The sequence below is a fragment of the Aphis gossypii genome, chromosome 2 (genome assembly GCF_020184175.1).
Source record: "Aphis gossypii isolate Hap1 chromosome 2, ASM2018417v2, whole genome shotgun sequence".
Taxonomy (NCBI): domain Eukaryota; kingdom Metazoa; phylum Arthropoda; class Insecta; order Hemiptera; family Aphididae; genus Aphis; species Aphis gossypii.
This window is the reverse complement of record NC_065531.1, coordinates 79,386,179-79,398,630: the sequence shown is the minus strand read 5'-3', so window position 1 is coordinate 79,398,630 and position 12,452 is coordinate 79,386,179. Positions and strand designations below refer to the sequence as shown.

General features: G+C 30.5%; 1 protein-coding gene across 2 annotated transcripts; it reads right to left on the bottom strand.

The window, feature by feature from the left end:
- Nucleotides 1-4,236: 4,236 nt before the first annotated feature.
- LOC114122757 (uncharacterized) lies at nt 4,237-12,216 on the bottom strand. Of its 2 annotated transcripts, XM_027985513.2 has the most exons (6): nt 11,921-12,216; nt 11,709-11,779; nt 11,396-11,578; nt 7,647-7,859; nt 5,654-5,819; nt 4,237-4,582 (listed from the first exon to the last, which is right to left on the bottom strand). In XM_027985513.2, exons 1-6 carry the CDS (start codon nt 11,988-11,990, stop codon nt 4,470-4,472), a joined length of 816 nt encoding a protein of 271 aa, XP_027841314.1. In that variant the 5' UTR covers nt 11,991-12,216; the 3' UTR covers nt 4,237-4,469. The 2 variants fall into 2 exon arrangements, with proteins under 2 accessions (XP_027841314.1, XP_050057015.1); XM_050201058.1 differs by lacking the exons at nt 11,709-11,779; nt 11,921-12,216 and adding an exon at nt 11,650-11,673.
- Nucleotides 12,217-12,452: the final 236 nt, after the last annotated feature.

Sequence of the window (12,452 nt, the reverse complement as noted above, 5' to 3'; positions counted from 1 at the left end):
ATAAGAAGTCATTTTCATCAATTGTTCTATCGTAAACTATTGCGTTTAATGTTTCTGTGTATACTCACCCATACTTTTACATAATATTATTGTAGATCATTTTCTCAGTGCTGATACGTAACTCGAAAAATGTTATGACGCCTTAAACGTGTCATAATAATACATCGTACTGTAATGATCTAAAATATCCGACAAACACCAATCGAGAAATAATCGGTATTATTATTATTGTTGTTGTCAATATCATTATATTTTTATCGTTAATATTAATATTATCATTATATTAATGATGATTTCATCCATGAATAGAAATCTCTCGAATACACGAAATAATATACGAATCGATAAATTTTCCGCTTTATTATCGGTCGTTTATGAAGGAAATATAATCACAATGACATTATAAAAATATATAATAATATTATGATGCTTATAATAATATTTTAAGAATATCTACGTGTATAGTGCCGGAATAAATACGCTAGAAATTTTGTACGAAATCTATTAATACTAACCAAATCGTTTCTCCAGTTTATAGTACATAAGTATTATTATACATTAACAGGTATGTGTTTTTAAATCACCAAGTGTTTTGCAATGCACATTTCCGAGGGAGTATGATAAACCATAATGTTTTGAATAAATACAAATCTTCAGCATAATATTACAATATACGCATATACCAATATTGTTCCCGTACTTTCTATGGATCATGCACGCTTTTTATTGCTCTCTCTTCTGTTCATAACAACGCGATCAATCGGTAAAAAATATTCGCAATAAAACATTCATACCTAGTTTATATATCTGAACCTGCAAAGTGCAAAGTTCTCGATTTTCAAATGTTCTTGAAAATCGACAGTGGTTTTTCAGCAACTATAAGATATGTCATAAATTATTGTAATATACTTAATATACATACGATTTTAACAGTATTGTATTTTCAAACAAATTTTTTTTCGTTCATAAAAATCCTTTAGTCCTACTGTTTAATATAATCCTTTACTCGATTTCGTTCAACATATTTTGTCAAATTTAAATTTTATCAAAATACTATAATATAAATATTTCATTCAAATCGTGTACATCAGTTATTATTTTCCTAAAATACATTCTTAAAGGTGAACCTATGTGTTTAAAATTTTAATGGACAATATTTATTATAGAAATTACTATTTTGCTTTACTATTGAATTGTTTTTAATGTACCGGACCTGGTCAAAAACGTATCTAGACTAAAATTATGGATAGTGATAAATTTAATAATTGGACAAAATCTCTGCTAAACCTCACACGGTAACATTTCTCGTTGTATTAGAATCTCTTGATTTTTAACCCGTGTACAGGACGATTATAGGTCGTAAAATAGCAATATTTACCCACTATATGATAATAATATAGTGAAGTGTCCGAGAGAGATTTTACGTACAACGCACAATTTAATACACGTGCATAAAATAGTGAGTAATCGGCAGAGAGAACAAATTTATGAAAAACTTTTTAATTTAATTTTTGCTTTTTTTTTACACCGTCTCACGTTCTGACTGCCCTTTCGTAATAACCGTCTCGTTCCCATTGGACGACACGTGAAACGCGTCACCCGTTTTCAGTTGGTTTGCCAAGTAGTCCGTAAAATCCGTTTTATTTTTTCGATCGTTTTTTTTTTCCACGTCCGCGTAAATCCGAGTCGATTGCATAACGGAAACGGCTATGTGTAGGATTTCTCAATGCGGGTTATAAGACCGATCAATATATAATAATATTATTATATACATCTACTACTATTATACTACACCACTGTTACACTAACCGACGGTTATATTGTTATTATACACCTATAATATATAAATATATTTATCGTGGAAACATAACATAATATTTTTGTTGTATTATAATAATGCATATATATATATACGCACGACGCTGTGTCGTTACGAGACGACGTGTGTCGACATCGAACTGTAATATTATCATTATGCCATTGTCGTGGAGGTACACCGACAATATAAATACGTTGTCAAATTTTGTGCGAGTGTAAGCGCGTGAAAACGTCGTTTTAAAAATAAGCAATTATAATAATAATTCATTTCGATTTTACTTTTTTCCCGTGACGTTCGCCATTACCTACCGACTAAACGACGTAATTAACATATTATCAAACACGCGCACAATACAGATAATAATACAATACAATATTGTATCTAGGCATGGTGTACTACACGACTGACGGAATTGTTACAGTTTGTCGCGATGATATTGACCGCGTCCAATTTCGTCCGTGACGCAATAGTGAACAAACGTCTCGACGACGAGAATTTCGTGTTGTTGTTATGACTGGACCAATCGTCCGTGTTTTGATTTTGTATTCATCGAAACGTTTATATTTCGTGTTATGAATCATCCGTTAGGTAATTAAAAATTAACAGTAAATAGAAGAAAAAATGGTTATCGTTTGAAAAAAAGAAATTTAGTTTGTATCACCACAGGACGCTCATAAAATAATAGAAATAAATCCACATAATCGAAAAATAATCTTTTAGTTTACTCATTAAGCAAATATTATGCATGACAGTAGGAAAAATTCGGATGTACCTACTTTGATGCAGAGTTACTCACCGAACAGTCTCTGTACCGTCGAGTTTTTCTATTTTCTTGTAATATCCTTATATGGGAAACGAAAAACACTGTGGCCCGCCATGTGTGTAAAAACAAACTAAACCAAGAATATGCGTTTACTATAAACGATATTTTGAATTTCCATTATCAACATTTTCTACTGTGAAAAATTCGCAATATTCACTCAACACGTGACGACAGTATACCTATTTACCTAAAAAGCATACACGAGATCAAGTAATTGATTGTTTTGGTTACACCGATGAATGCATTTATGATTTTTCTTAATTTTCTTCTTCCAGTTTCTTAAACTGTCCAAAATGTTTTTCACTGCTATCAGTAAACCACTCTATTTTTCTCAGTATTTTATTATATTATATAATATATACTTAATACTTATTATTTATATGTCCACATTTCTATGTGTCTTAGATCTTTTTTTTATGACATTGTTCCGACTGCTTCTAGGATGGCGCTCGTTTCGGCTTCCAGTTTAAAACCTGCAATGATCAGTCCAATTTCTGAATCCTCCCTTTTCCATTTATAATCCTATAGAGGTTTTAATTTTTTTTTTTCAAAATTATTGTACTTCAATAAAATTCACCTCATACCCATCGTTATCTGTCTTTCACAGAATTCATAACGATTTATTGGCAGCTTACAATGTAAAGTAATAATAATTAACAATGTATAAGAGGCCTACTTTCTTTTAGATGAAGTGTGTGAAGCGAGACGAGTTCGGCACGACGTCTGATGTTATATTGTCATATTCGAATATATTTTTTATTTCTATATCTTTAAGGTAAACAATTTATGTATTATAATCAAAGATACTAAACCATAAACATAATATTATCGTTACCTATTACCAATAACGATACTTCGGGTAATTAAAAAATAATAATATTTTTTTCGGTCGGCAGAGAATAGCATTTGCGTTAATATTGCAAACAGTTTACTTTAAAAAATATGTATAAATATCCGATCTGTTGGAAATCGCGTTCGATTCATTTCTTAATCGCATAACTGAGAAATTTGTCATGACTCATAGCATTATGATACACCAAAATAAATTATTTTTTTTATAAATTATTAAGATGACTAGGTAAGTATATGAAATTTAAAAAATGAATATTGGTACCTTCCTATATGTAAGTATTATTATTGTAACATTACTATAGGTATGTTGATGAACAGTAAAAAACAAAAAAATTTATAGGTATAGTGTTTGTTCGGAAGGTATTGTTTTTCGACTTTTGTCATGGCCAACGATGACCGTATAGTTAGTTTAAATGAGTACTACGTATTACAACAATCATGACTTCAACTTTATCATTGTATATTTTTAATTAATGTTACAATAATATCAATTAGATTAGAAGTCATTGTACTGAAAATATCAACGTTCATCTTTAATAATGAAATTAATTTAAATTAAAAACATTATATTTATGTAATTTAATCCATAATCTTGTATGTTATCGATTTAGAATAATAATTATCGTCTAGATATCAATTCAGTTTACCTATATACCTTATAATCATTTTTCTAATTATAATATTCAAAACATAGTAATATTAATATAATATTATCTCTGAAGGAAAAAAAAATTGATGAACCTTGAACTATATAATTAGATAATTTATTTAATAATGAATATATACAATAAACATTATATAAGAACAGTCGTACTTTGAACACAATCATAAAAAATAAATAAAATTAATAATAAAATATAAAATACATATAATACAAACTTAAACAGTTAAATCATTTAGAAAAGGCTTATCAAATAGACTAGATATTACAGGGAATATGAATGTTTACCACGGTCAAATCGACTGAAAAATCGTTTAAAGCGCTTTCGATGTTTCCTTACATTTTTCCGTAGCTTTTTCCAAAGCGTCGATGATCGTATACCTTAGGCCACCATTTTCCAAAGCACAAAGACCGGCCGCCGTGGAACCTGTAAGAATCATAGTCCAATTATTTTAGTACAATTTTTTGTGAATATCGGTTTTAACATGTATATAATAAATAATTAAAATATACTATGGACGGTTTTGATTTTATTGTGATTAAATAACTCGTTCCTAACAAAATTTTGTTCAGTATTTTTTAGTAATTATTTGATTATAGGTATTATATAATTCAAGCGGTTTAAAATAAAATGATGTAAAATTATAAATGCAACTTCAAACCAAAATATGACCACATTTCACAGTTTTTTTTTTTTATTCGTTTTAGCTTTAGACCGGAAAAATACATAGGTTTGTATGTATATACATGTATCAAACGCAGAAATAAAACATAATCCATCGTAAAATATTACATATCAATATTACGACAATATTACAGTCGTAACTAATCAGGTATTTATAATATGTACCTACAACAAGTAAATTTCTAGTTTTATAAAACTTTCAGAGCGCTGCTATATTTATTATTACCCTATTCATCTATTCCTATGCTATACTTTCTAAAAACGACAGTAAACGCGTGTCAAAAAACGGTGCGCTTATCGTGTGTCTGGAAATTATGTAACTTCTGACGCGAAATATTTTGTGATATAATATGCTTTTGTGGTATAGCATGCACCGGCTATGAATTATATCATATACGTTCTACGTGATAACTGATAATATACCTGCGCGTAGACACACAATTTTACACTGTCGGAATACTATTTAATAACAATACAGATCACGTTTTACAGAACGTTTTGATGAGTTCATCCTCGTACACGATTGCCAAGAGCTTACTGTTATATTTTATTTTATATTTTTATTTATTCTTCAAGAAGATAATGGGCCCCACTGAACACGTTATATATGATACTCGTATAGTTTCTTACTCCACGTTTAAATTAAAAAAATGTCATTAAAGAAAATCGACGCGATGTACAATTATTTAATAATCGTGCGTGTTTCAAATATAATTGTAGTATACTCTCTATATAGGTATTGAATTATTAATAACTATATTATATTGGCTGTAAACACAATCGCATTCCGTAAAAATGTAAAAATCAACTCACCCGCAGGCGAAGTAACGTCATCCTTGAGTTTTCCCGGGTGTTCTTGGGTATCTCGAACCATGGTCCCCGCTCCCAGGACCGTCTGCGACGCCAATCTGTACGCCATGTCTCTAGGCATGCCCATACGAACGGCACCGTCGGCCAGAGCTTCGATAATAACGTATACCTGTAAATATATATAGCAAACACGTCGATAAATATAATATAATATTAAACCATCACGTCCCATACGACGTTAGCGAGAAAAATCATTTGTTCGGTATTCGATATCAAAAAGTACATCGACAGTAAGTTTAGAAAAGTATTCAGCCGATTTGGATTTACAAAGTTACAACGTATACAAAATTTTAAAGTTATGCAAAAATATAATAATAAATTCAATTTTCATATGATTGTAATTAAGTTTAAAAATGAATCGTAATAATGTTTTTCGTCAAAATCAATAGTGTAATGATTTATTTGAGTTTAAAAAACCGTATAGGATCGTCAAACTATTATAAGTTGATCACCGTATGCAAGATTGTACTCGTCTTACAATTCATATACACATTTATGTTTATATATTATTGATGACAATATGCATACAATAAACGTTGCAATCCATGCGTAAGACTTGATCATTATGAATCATTTGCTACCTACAATAATAAAATCACAATATGATATTGATATATAGTGACAGCTATTGTGAACTCGTTAAAAATGATAATATTATACAGGAACTCGACACGTGCTGAAATGTTCGGTACTCTGTCGTAATAAAACTTTTTTTTTTTGATAACCGATTCTATAATCGCCTATTACTGAATATTATCAAACCTACTCTCGATATTTCGTAGCAGCATCGCCGCACAAGCAACAACAGATTTCAACGTATTATGTATTTATATTGTATATGATTATGTATGACAGTATTTAAGACATATTTTTTCAGTAAGTTTTAAAATATTTACTATTTTAAGTTCTTAAACATAATATATTTAATTCGATCTAAAATATGTGAGTGAAAAAAAAACGGTATGCTATTATTTATATAAACATATTATATTATTATATGACACTGGCATGGACACGATTTCACGTACGTCAAATACTCAAATAAGTAAACGTATCGTTTACAATATAATGATATTTTATCAGATACAGTTACTCGAATATATATTATATTGTAGTGTTAATACTAATTTTGGCGTAAGAGTTATCATACTGAGCGTATCAAAAACAACGATTTTTTCCTTTGGTTTTCTCCTTGCTTGTCTACATTGCTGAATTCAAATTCCAATCGTCTATATTATGTAAACTCACATGTCGCACGAGCACGAATATCAAAAGTTAATTATGATTTTTAAATTCGTCATGATCGCAATAACTGTCTTGGTAAATATTTAAATATTATTTTTAAATTTAACGTCAAATGATTTGGCAAGTCATAATAGAGAACGACGACAGAAACGTTTAACAGAAATATTATTGTTTTACACTCTGTACATAATTCACAAATAATTACGAACCAAACGGATGGACTAAATAGTTATTTAATACAATATCAGGACGAATATAGGTATGCATATACATAATAGAACATTGTCAAGTCACGATATAGAACGTTTCGCCTCGTTATAAAAGGGTATATACTTTGTTGAGTTTATAGGCACTTACAGCCTACAGGATACTATAACATGTAAACATGTAATATGCAAAGCTCTTTACCCTCCACATAATCTCTAAGGTGACGATTGTTTGATTCGCTTTCGAACTTTTTTGCGTTAACACGTCACAATATAATACACTATAGTTTCGCCTAATAATTTTTCTATATCATTTCATGACAATATATTATAATATAAAAGTCCGACGAACCGTACACGAATTACTATGTACACATACAACACGAACGGATGTAACCGGAAGATTCGACGGTTTAAACTAATCCGGAAATCGTTTTCGTCGTGTCCTGCGCTTATTATTTTACAGATTCGAGTGTTAGACTTACGTATGCCGGACCGGAACCGCTGAGCGCAGTGATCGGATCCATCAAGTATTCTTGCACGCGCTCCGCCGTGCCCACGGACGACAAAAGTTTAGCCGTCAGCTTCTCGTCTTCGTCCGTCGCCTGTTTGCCTGGCACGTACACGGAAGCGCCGCACTGAACCAACGCAGGCGTGTTGGGCATCACTCGCATCACCCTCGAGCCGTCCGGTAAGAGCTGAAAAAAATAAACCGTATAAAAACGCATGTCGTCGAAAAACAAATAGTAAAATATCGCCGTACGTTTTATTTAGATAACACCAAAAATCATTATTATAATAATTTATAATGTATCGATTGACGCGAGAATAATATATCTGAAAAATTGACATTTTTTATTCGATAACAATACTCGTTTTCATCTCGTTCGATGTATAGATATGATGTTATACTTATATACACCCGGGGAGATTTCCGGGGCATTATTACCTATACTGACCTAAACGACTGACGCCTATTGTACGTTTATTGGTATAAATTATTCGATACCTAATGATTTTGCTCAGTATAAACAAATATTATTTTTATTTTTGAATGTAATAGGTTTTAAAGACGCCATCCCCACGGCCGTTTTGATAAACGCCTATTTGAAATCTATAAAAATTTAAATTAAAACCGCATTCACAATTACAACTTTCTTTAATATTATTTACGAATGTACATGTTACTTTTTAAAATAAATTAGTTCTACTACTGTAAGATCTAGTTTAAAGTTATTATCCATGATATAATACATAAGTATTAATTATAGATATTGTTATACGGTTTTTAAAAACTTAGCTCTTTAAGCTATAACTATCTCTCGCAAATTGTATACATGGTAACTTAAAGAAATCAGCGAAATATTTTACGATTAAAATTTATATATATATATATATATAATGTATGTTGTATATTATTTTAATTTATCTTGCAGTAATCTATAATCTATATAATCTCAACCCAATAAAATGTTTTCTTTTTCAACAGTTACTGCATGCATGCTGTATTGTCATTATAGGTATATGTACAGAAATAATTAAAAAACGAATCGTTTTTTTTTTTACACGCTACGTTCTCTCAAGCATCACAATTGGTGCATTATGCGGTGAAATAGTATAATAAGTAACTAATAACAGATAATAATATGTACCAAACAAAATATTTTTAAGTATAACGTATTAGAAATTAGTCATATTATTCTTACGTATTAGATTCTATTGTCTATACGAATAAAGTAGGTAGTAAAATAATTAATTTAATGTAAACTATTTTGTATTTTTTTTTCTATTACCTATACTAACTCAAACATTTATAAAAAGAATAACGAAACTACTTAAAACGAAGCAAAATAAGTTATAAATTTGAATACTCGAGTACATGATTAGGACCTATTATATAATTAGTCACTATATAAGTACTAATAACTAATAATAAAACTATTAATTATACAACCATGCTATAGGTTATAAAAAAATGTATAAGCTACGCGACTTCAATAAGCCTTGTGTTTGTAAATTTAAATAAAAATAAATGTTATGATAAAATAAATGTTTATTTAATTAAAAATATTTCAAAAATAGTTACCTACATTGTTTATAACCTAGGGAATTAAATGCATTCGCATAGTTTGTTCATTGCTTTATACACTTGTAAAATCGAGTTTGATAAAATTGTAATTTACATTGCACTATTATAGTGGAATAAAAGTATAAATCTATATAATATTATAATATATACCTATACCTAATGCAAATAGTATATACAAAATTGTATTATTATTATTATTATTTTTTTTAAAATCATTTTTAAGTGTTTTTTTTATAATCAGCCGATAATAATTATTGATATGTTGTTTGTAATTTTATTTTTTTTAATAATAATATCTAAAGACATTTTATTTACATTTTACAAAAATCAATATATTTTTTAAAATTGTTGTTGAAAATAGAGCTTGTCGGCAAATAAAAAACTGATAAAATATCACGTACTACTTGTATGTACTAAATACTAATAGTCGATATCTTTAAACACCGAATAATTCTATGAATAAAAAAATAGAAGAGGTATAAGTATAGTAAAAAACAATAACCTTGAAAAATTTATAATAATATCTTATTAATTTATTAATAACTAATATTACTTTATTTAAAAACAATTAATTTTAGATCTTTTAATCTAATTTTTAATACGTATACATTATGTATCCAAATATTATTCAACAATTTATTAGTGCGTAAAATTCGCAGCCCTGTTTATAACTAATTAAATTTCATCGGCGATACCTACTGACTTATTTTAACTTATCAAGGACCTATGTATTGTTAAATTTATTTTTTTAACGTGTTCCACTTCTGTCTTGGTTCCGTAACCTAAACCTTTCAATTAACGTTATCGATTTTGTACTCAATCGACCATACGACTGACGTCAATCAACTTTGTTTACAAAATTATAAACTATAAAAACAAATACATATACCTATTATACCCAAAAAAACTATGGGACTTAACTACAGAAATCGAACTAAATGTTTCTTAACATATATATGTTTTTGGGCTGGGCACAGATATTTTTATTTTCTAACCAATTTTGTGTAACGTTAGTCGTTAAATATCACAACTAAGTCTTATTATGTTATTTTATAGTTTATAGTTTTATACCCATTATTATTTTACATTTAATATAGTATACTTCATAATAGGCTACGATATATTACATTTATGGTTTTATTTATGATTTTAGGTATCTATAACCCTAAGATACCTAAATTGTAAAACAGTGGCGAAACATCCAAAACCGTTAGTCCATGATTCATACATTTTTATTGAAGTGGAAAATATGGAGTTTTTTTTTAACTTAAGTTCCTACAACTTAATATACACGCCACGAAAATTAGTTAGGAAACAATATAACTTTCTGCCGTACCTGTCAAAACTCTGGAGAGAATTTCTATTTCATGATAAAATATAAATATTTAAATAATTATCGATGTATGACTTATTTTATATAATGTCTCTCTGTCTTTATAACAATTACAATTAAACGATGTTTTTCAGTTTTTTTACCTAGAGATGTATTAAAACTTTCAAACGTCTACAGACTACAATAACTCACTTTGGCCTATTACGACGGCGTCGTGTCTCAACGTTATGGAAAACATGACATTATAATAATATTATGATCAACAGTGACAAACGCTATTCATCGCGTATGCCGCGTGCATAGTATTATAATAATCGTGTATCATTCAATTAGTCACCCTCGGTTTATTGAATTAAATAACCCTTTATTACGAGTGCAAGCACGAGTATAATAACTATAATAAGCTATATTGTTTTAATTGATATCGGGACGTTATAATTTGGGCGCTCTCCCCTCCCCCCAAAGGCTTTAAAATCGACATCCGCAATACTTTCATTTCGGAAAACACTGCTATAAATCGTAGAACGCGTAATATACGCGAGTATATTATATGATCGTCGATGATCATGTTACGTATAATTTACGTGACCAATGCGACGGCCATCAGTTAGCGCGTCGGGTTCGATTAAAACTTTTGCGCCGCTTCAAAGAAATTTTAGCCAGGACGGCTGCAGGACGCGATGACCTACCTCGGTCGTAGAAATCTCAGTCACGTACCTGTTTGCTATACACAGTAAATCACTCGATTCGCACGATATAATATAACAATAATAATCTCGACGATTACGAGAAGAAAAAAATGACGTACGCACCTTTTCCAACTGATTCACTGTGACTCCCATGGCGACGGACAGCAACAGGTGTCTGCTGGCGGAGAAATTCGGACGGATCTGGTCCAGCACCGTCTTGACCACGGTCGGTTTGACTGCCAACAGTAGGACGTCGGCGTTGTCGGCCACCGACCGATTGTCGAAAGTCACCGTCGACCCGAATCCCTGTCAATGTCGAATTCGACCGGATACCGTGATTAGTATTAAATATTCGACTTAAGCGGGTATATAGGTACCTATATATATGTAATATAGCGGTTACCGAATTCCCGCGCACAACTCTCGCGCCACTCACCTCGAAAGCTTTCACGCACTGCGTGTCTTGCGGAGCGCAGCTGGCTGTGATGTTTTCTCCTTTGACGAGACCTGCAGCGTAAAAAAAAATCAAAACGATTTTAATATGTGTGTGTGTGTGTGTATGAAGAGACGATTACGAAAAACGAATAATAATAAATAGGTAATATACTGCGTGGGAAAAACTGCCCAGCGATTTTCCCGGAAACTCACCGGCCGTCAAGAATCCTTTGGCCAACGCCTGAGCCATTTTCCCGGCACCGAAAAATCCTATTTTCAACATGTTCGCGGTGAATGCAAATATATTTATTTTTTTCTGTTACGTACAGCGGTACTCGACTATTAGACGCGAACTGCGGCCTGAACGCGTGACGATGACGACGACGACGACGAATAAAACGCCGGCAGAACCTATGTATAATATGTGTGTGATGCGTGTATAAAAAATAATATGTTATTATTTATTATAACCTTTGATTAGCGCAATCAGTGTACCTATATTATTCAGATATAGAGTAGTGCCGCCCGCCGTTTAAAATTTCTGTTTGTTTTCGATAAGCACGTTTGGATAGGAAACACAATATACATGTGTAGTATGACCGTACACAATAATAATAAATAATATATGTTATGCGCGGACACGGATATAAAGACTGTAAATTAAATACATATACCTAATATACACGTTTAGGTACTCACCATTAAGCATATTATATATTATATACAATATATAGTACGTAGGTAC

Bases quoted from the DNA above. Each gene is read 5' to 3' on its own strand.
- LOC114122757 (XM_027985513.2), bottom strand. From the start codon at position 11,990: ATGTTGAAAATAGGATTTTTCGGTGCCGGGAAAATGGCTCAGGCGTTG. The intron at 11,780-11,920 runs GTGAGTTTCCGG...TTTACGCTGCAG, and splicing joins CAAAGGATTCTTGACGGCCG to GTCTCGTCAAAGGAGAAAAC. The intron at 5,820-7,646 runs GTAAGTCTAACA...ATATATTTACAG, and splicing joins GCGGTTCCGGTCCGGCATAC to GTATACGTTATTATCGAAGC.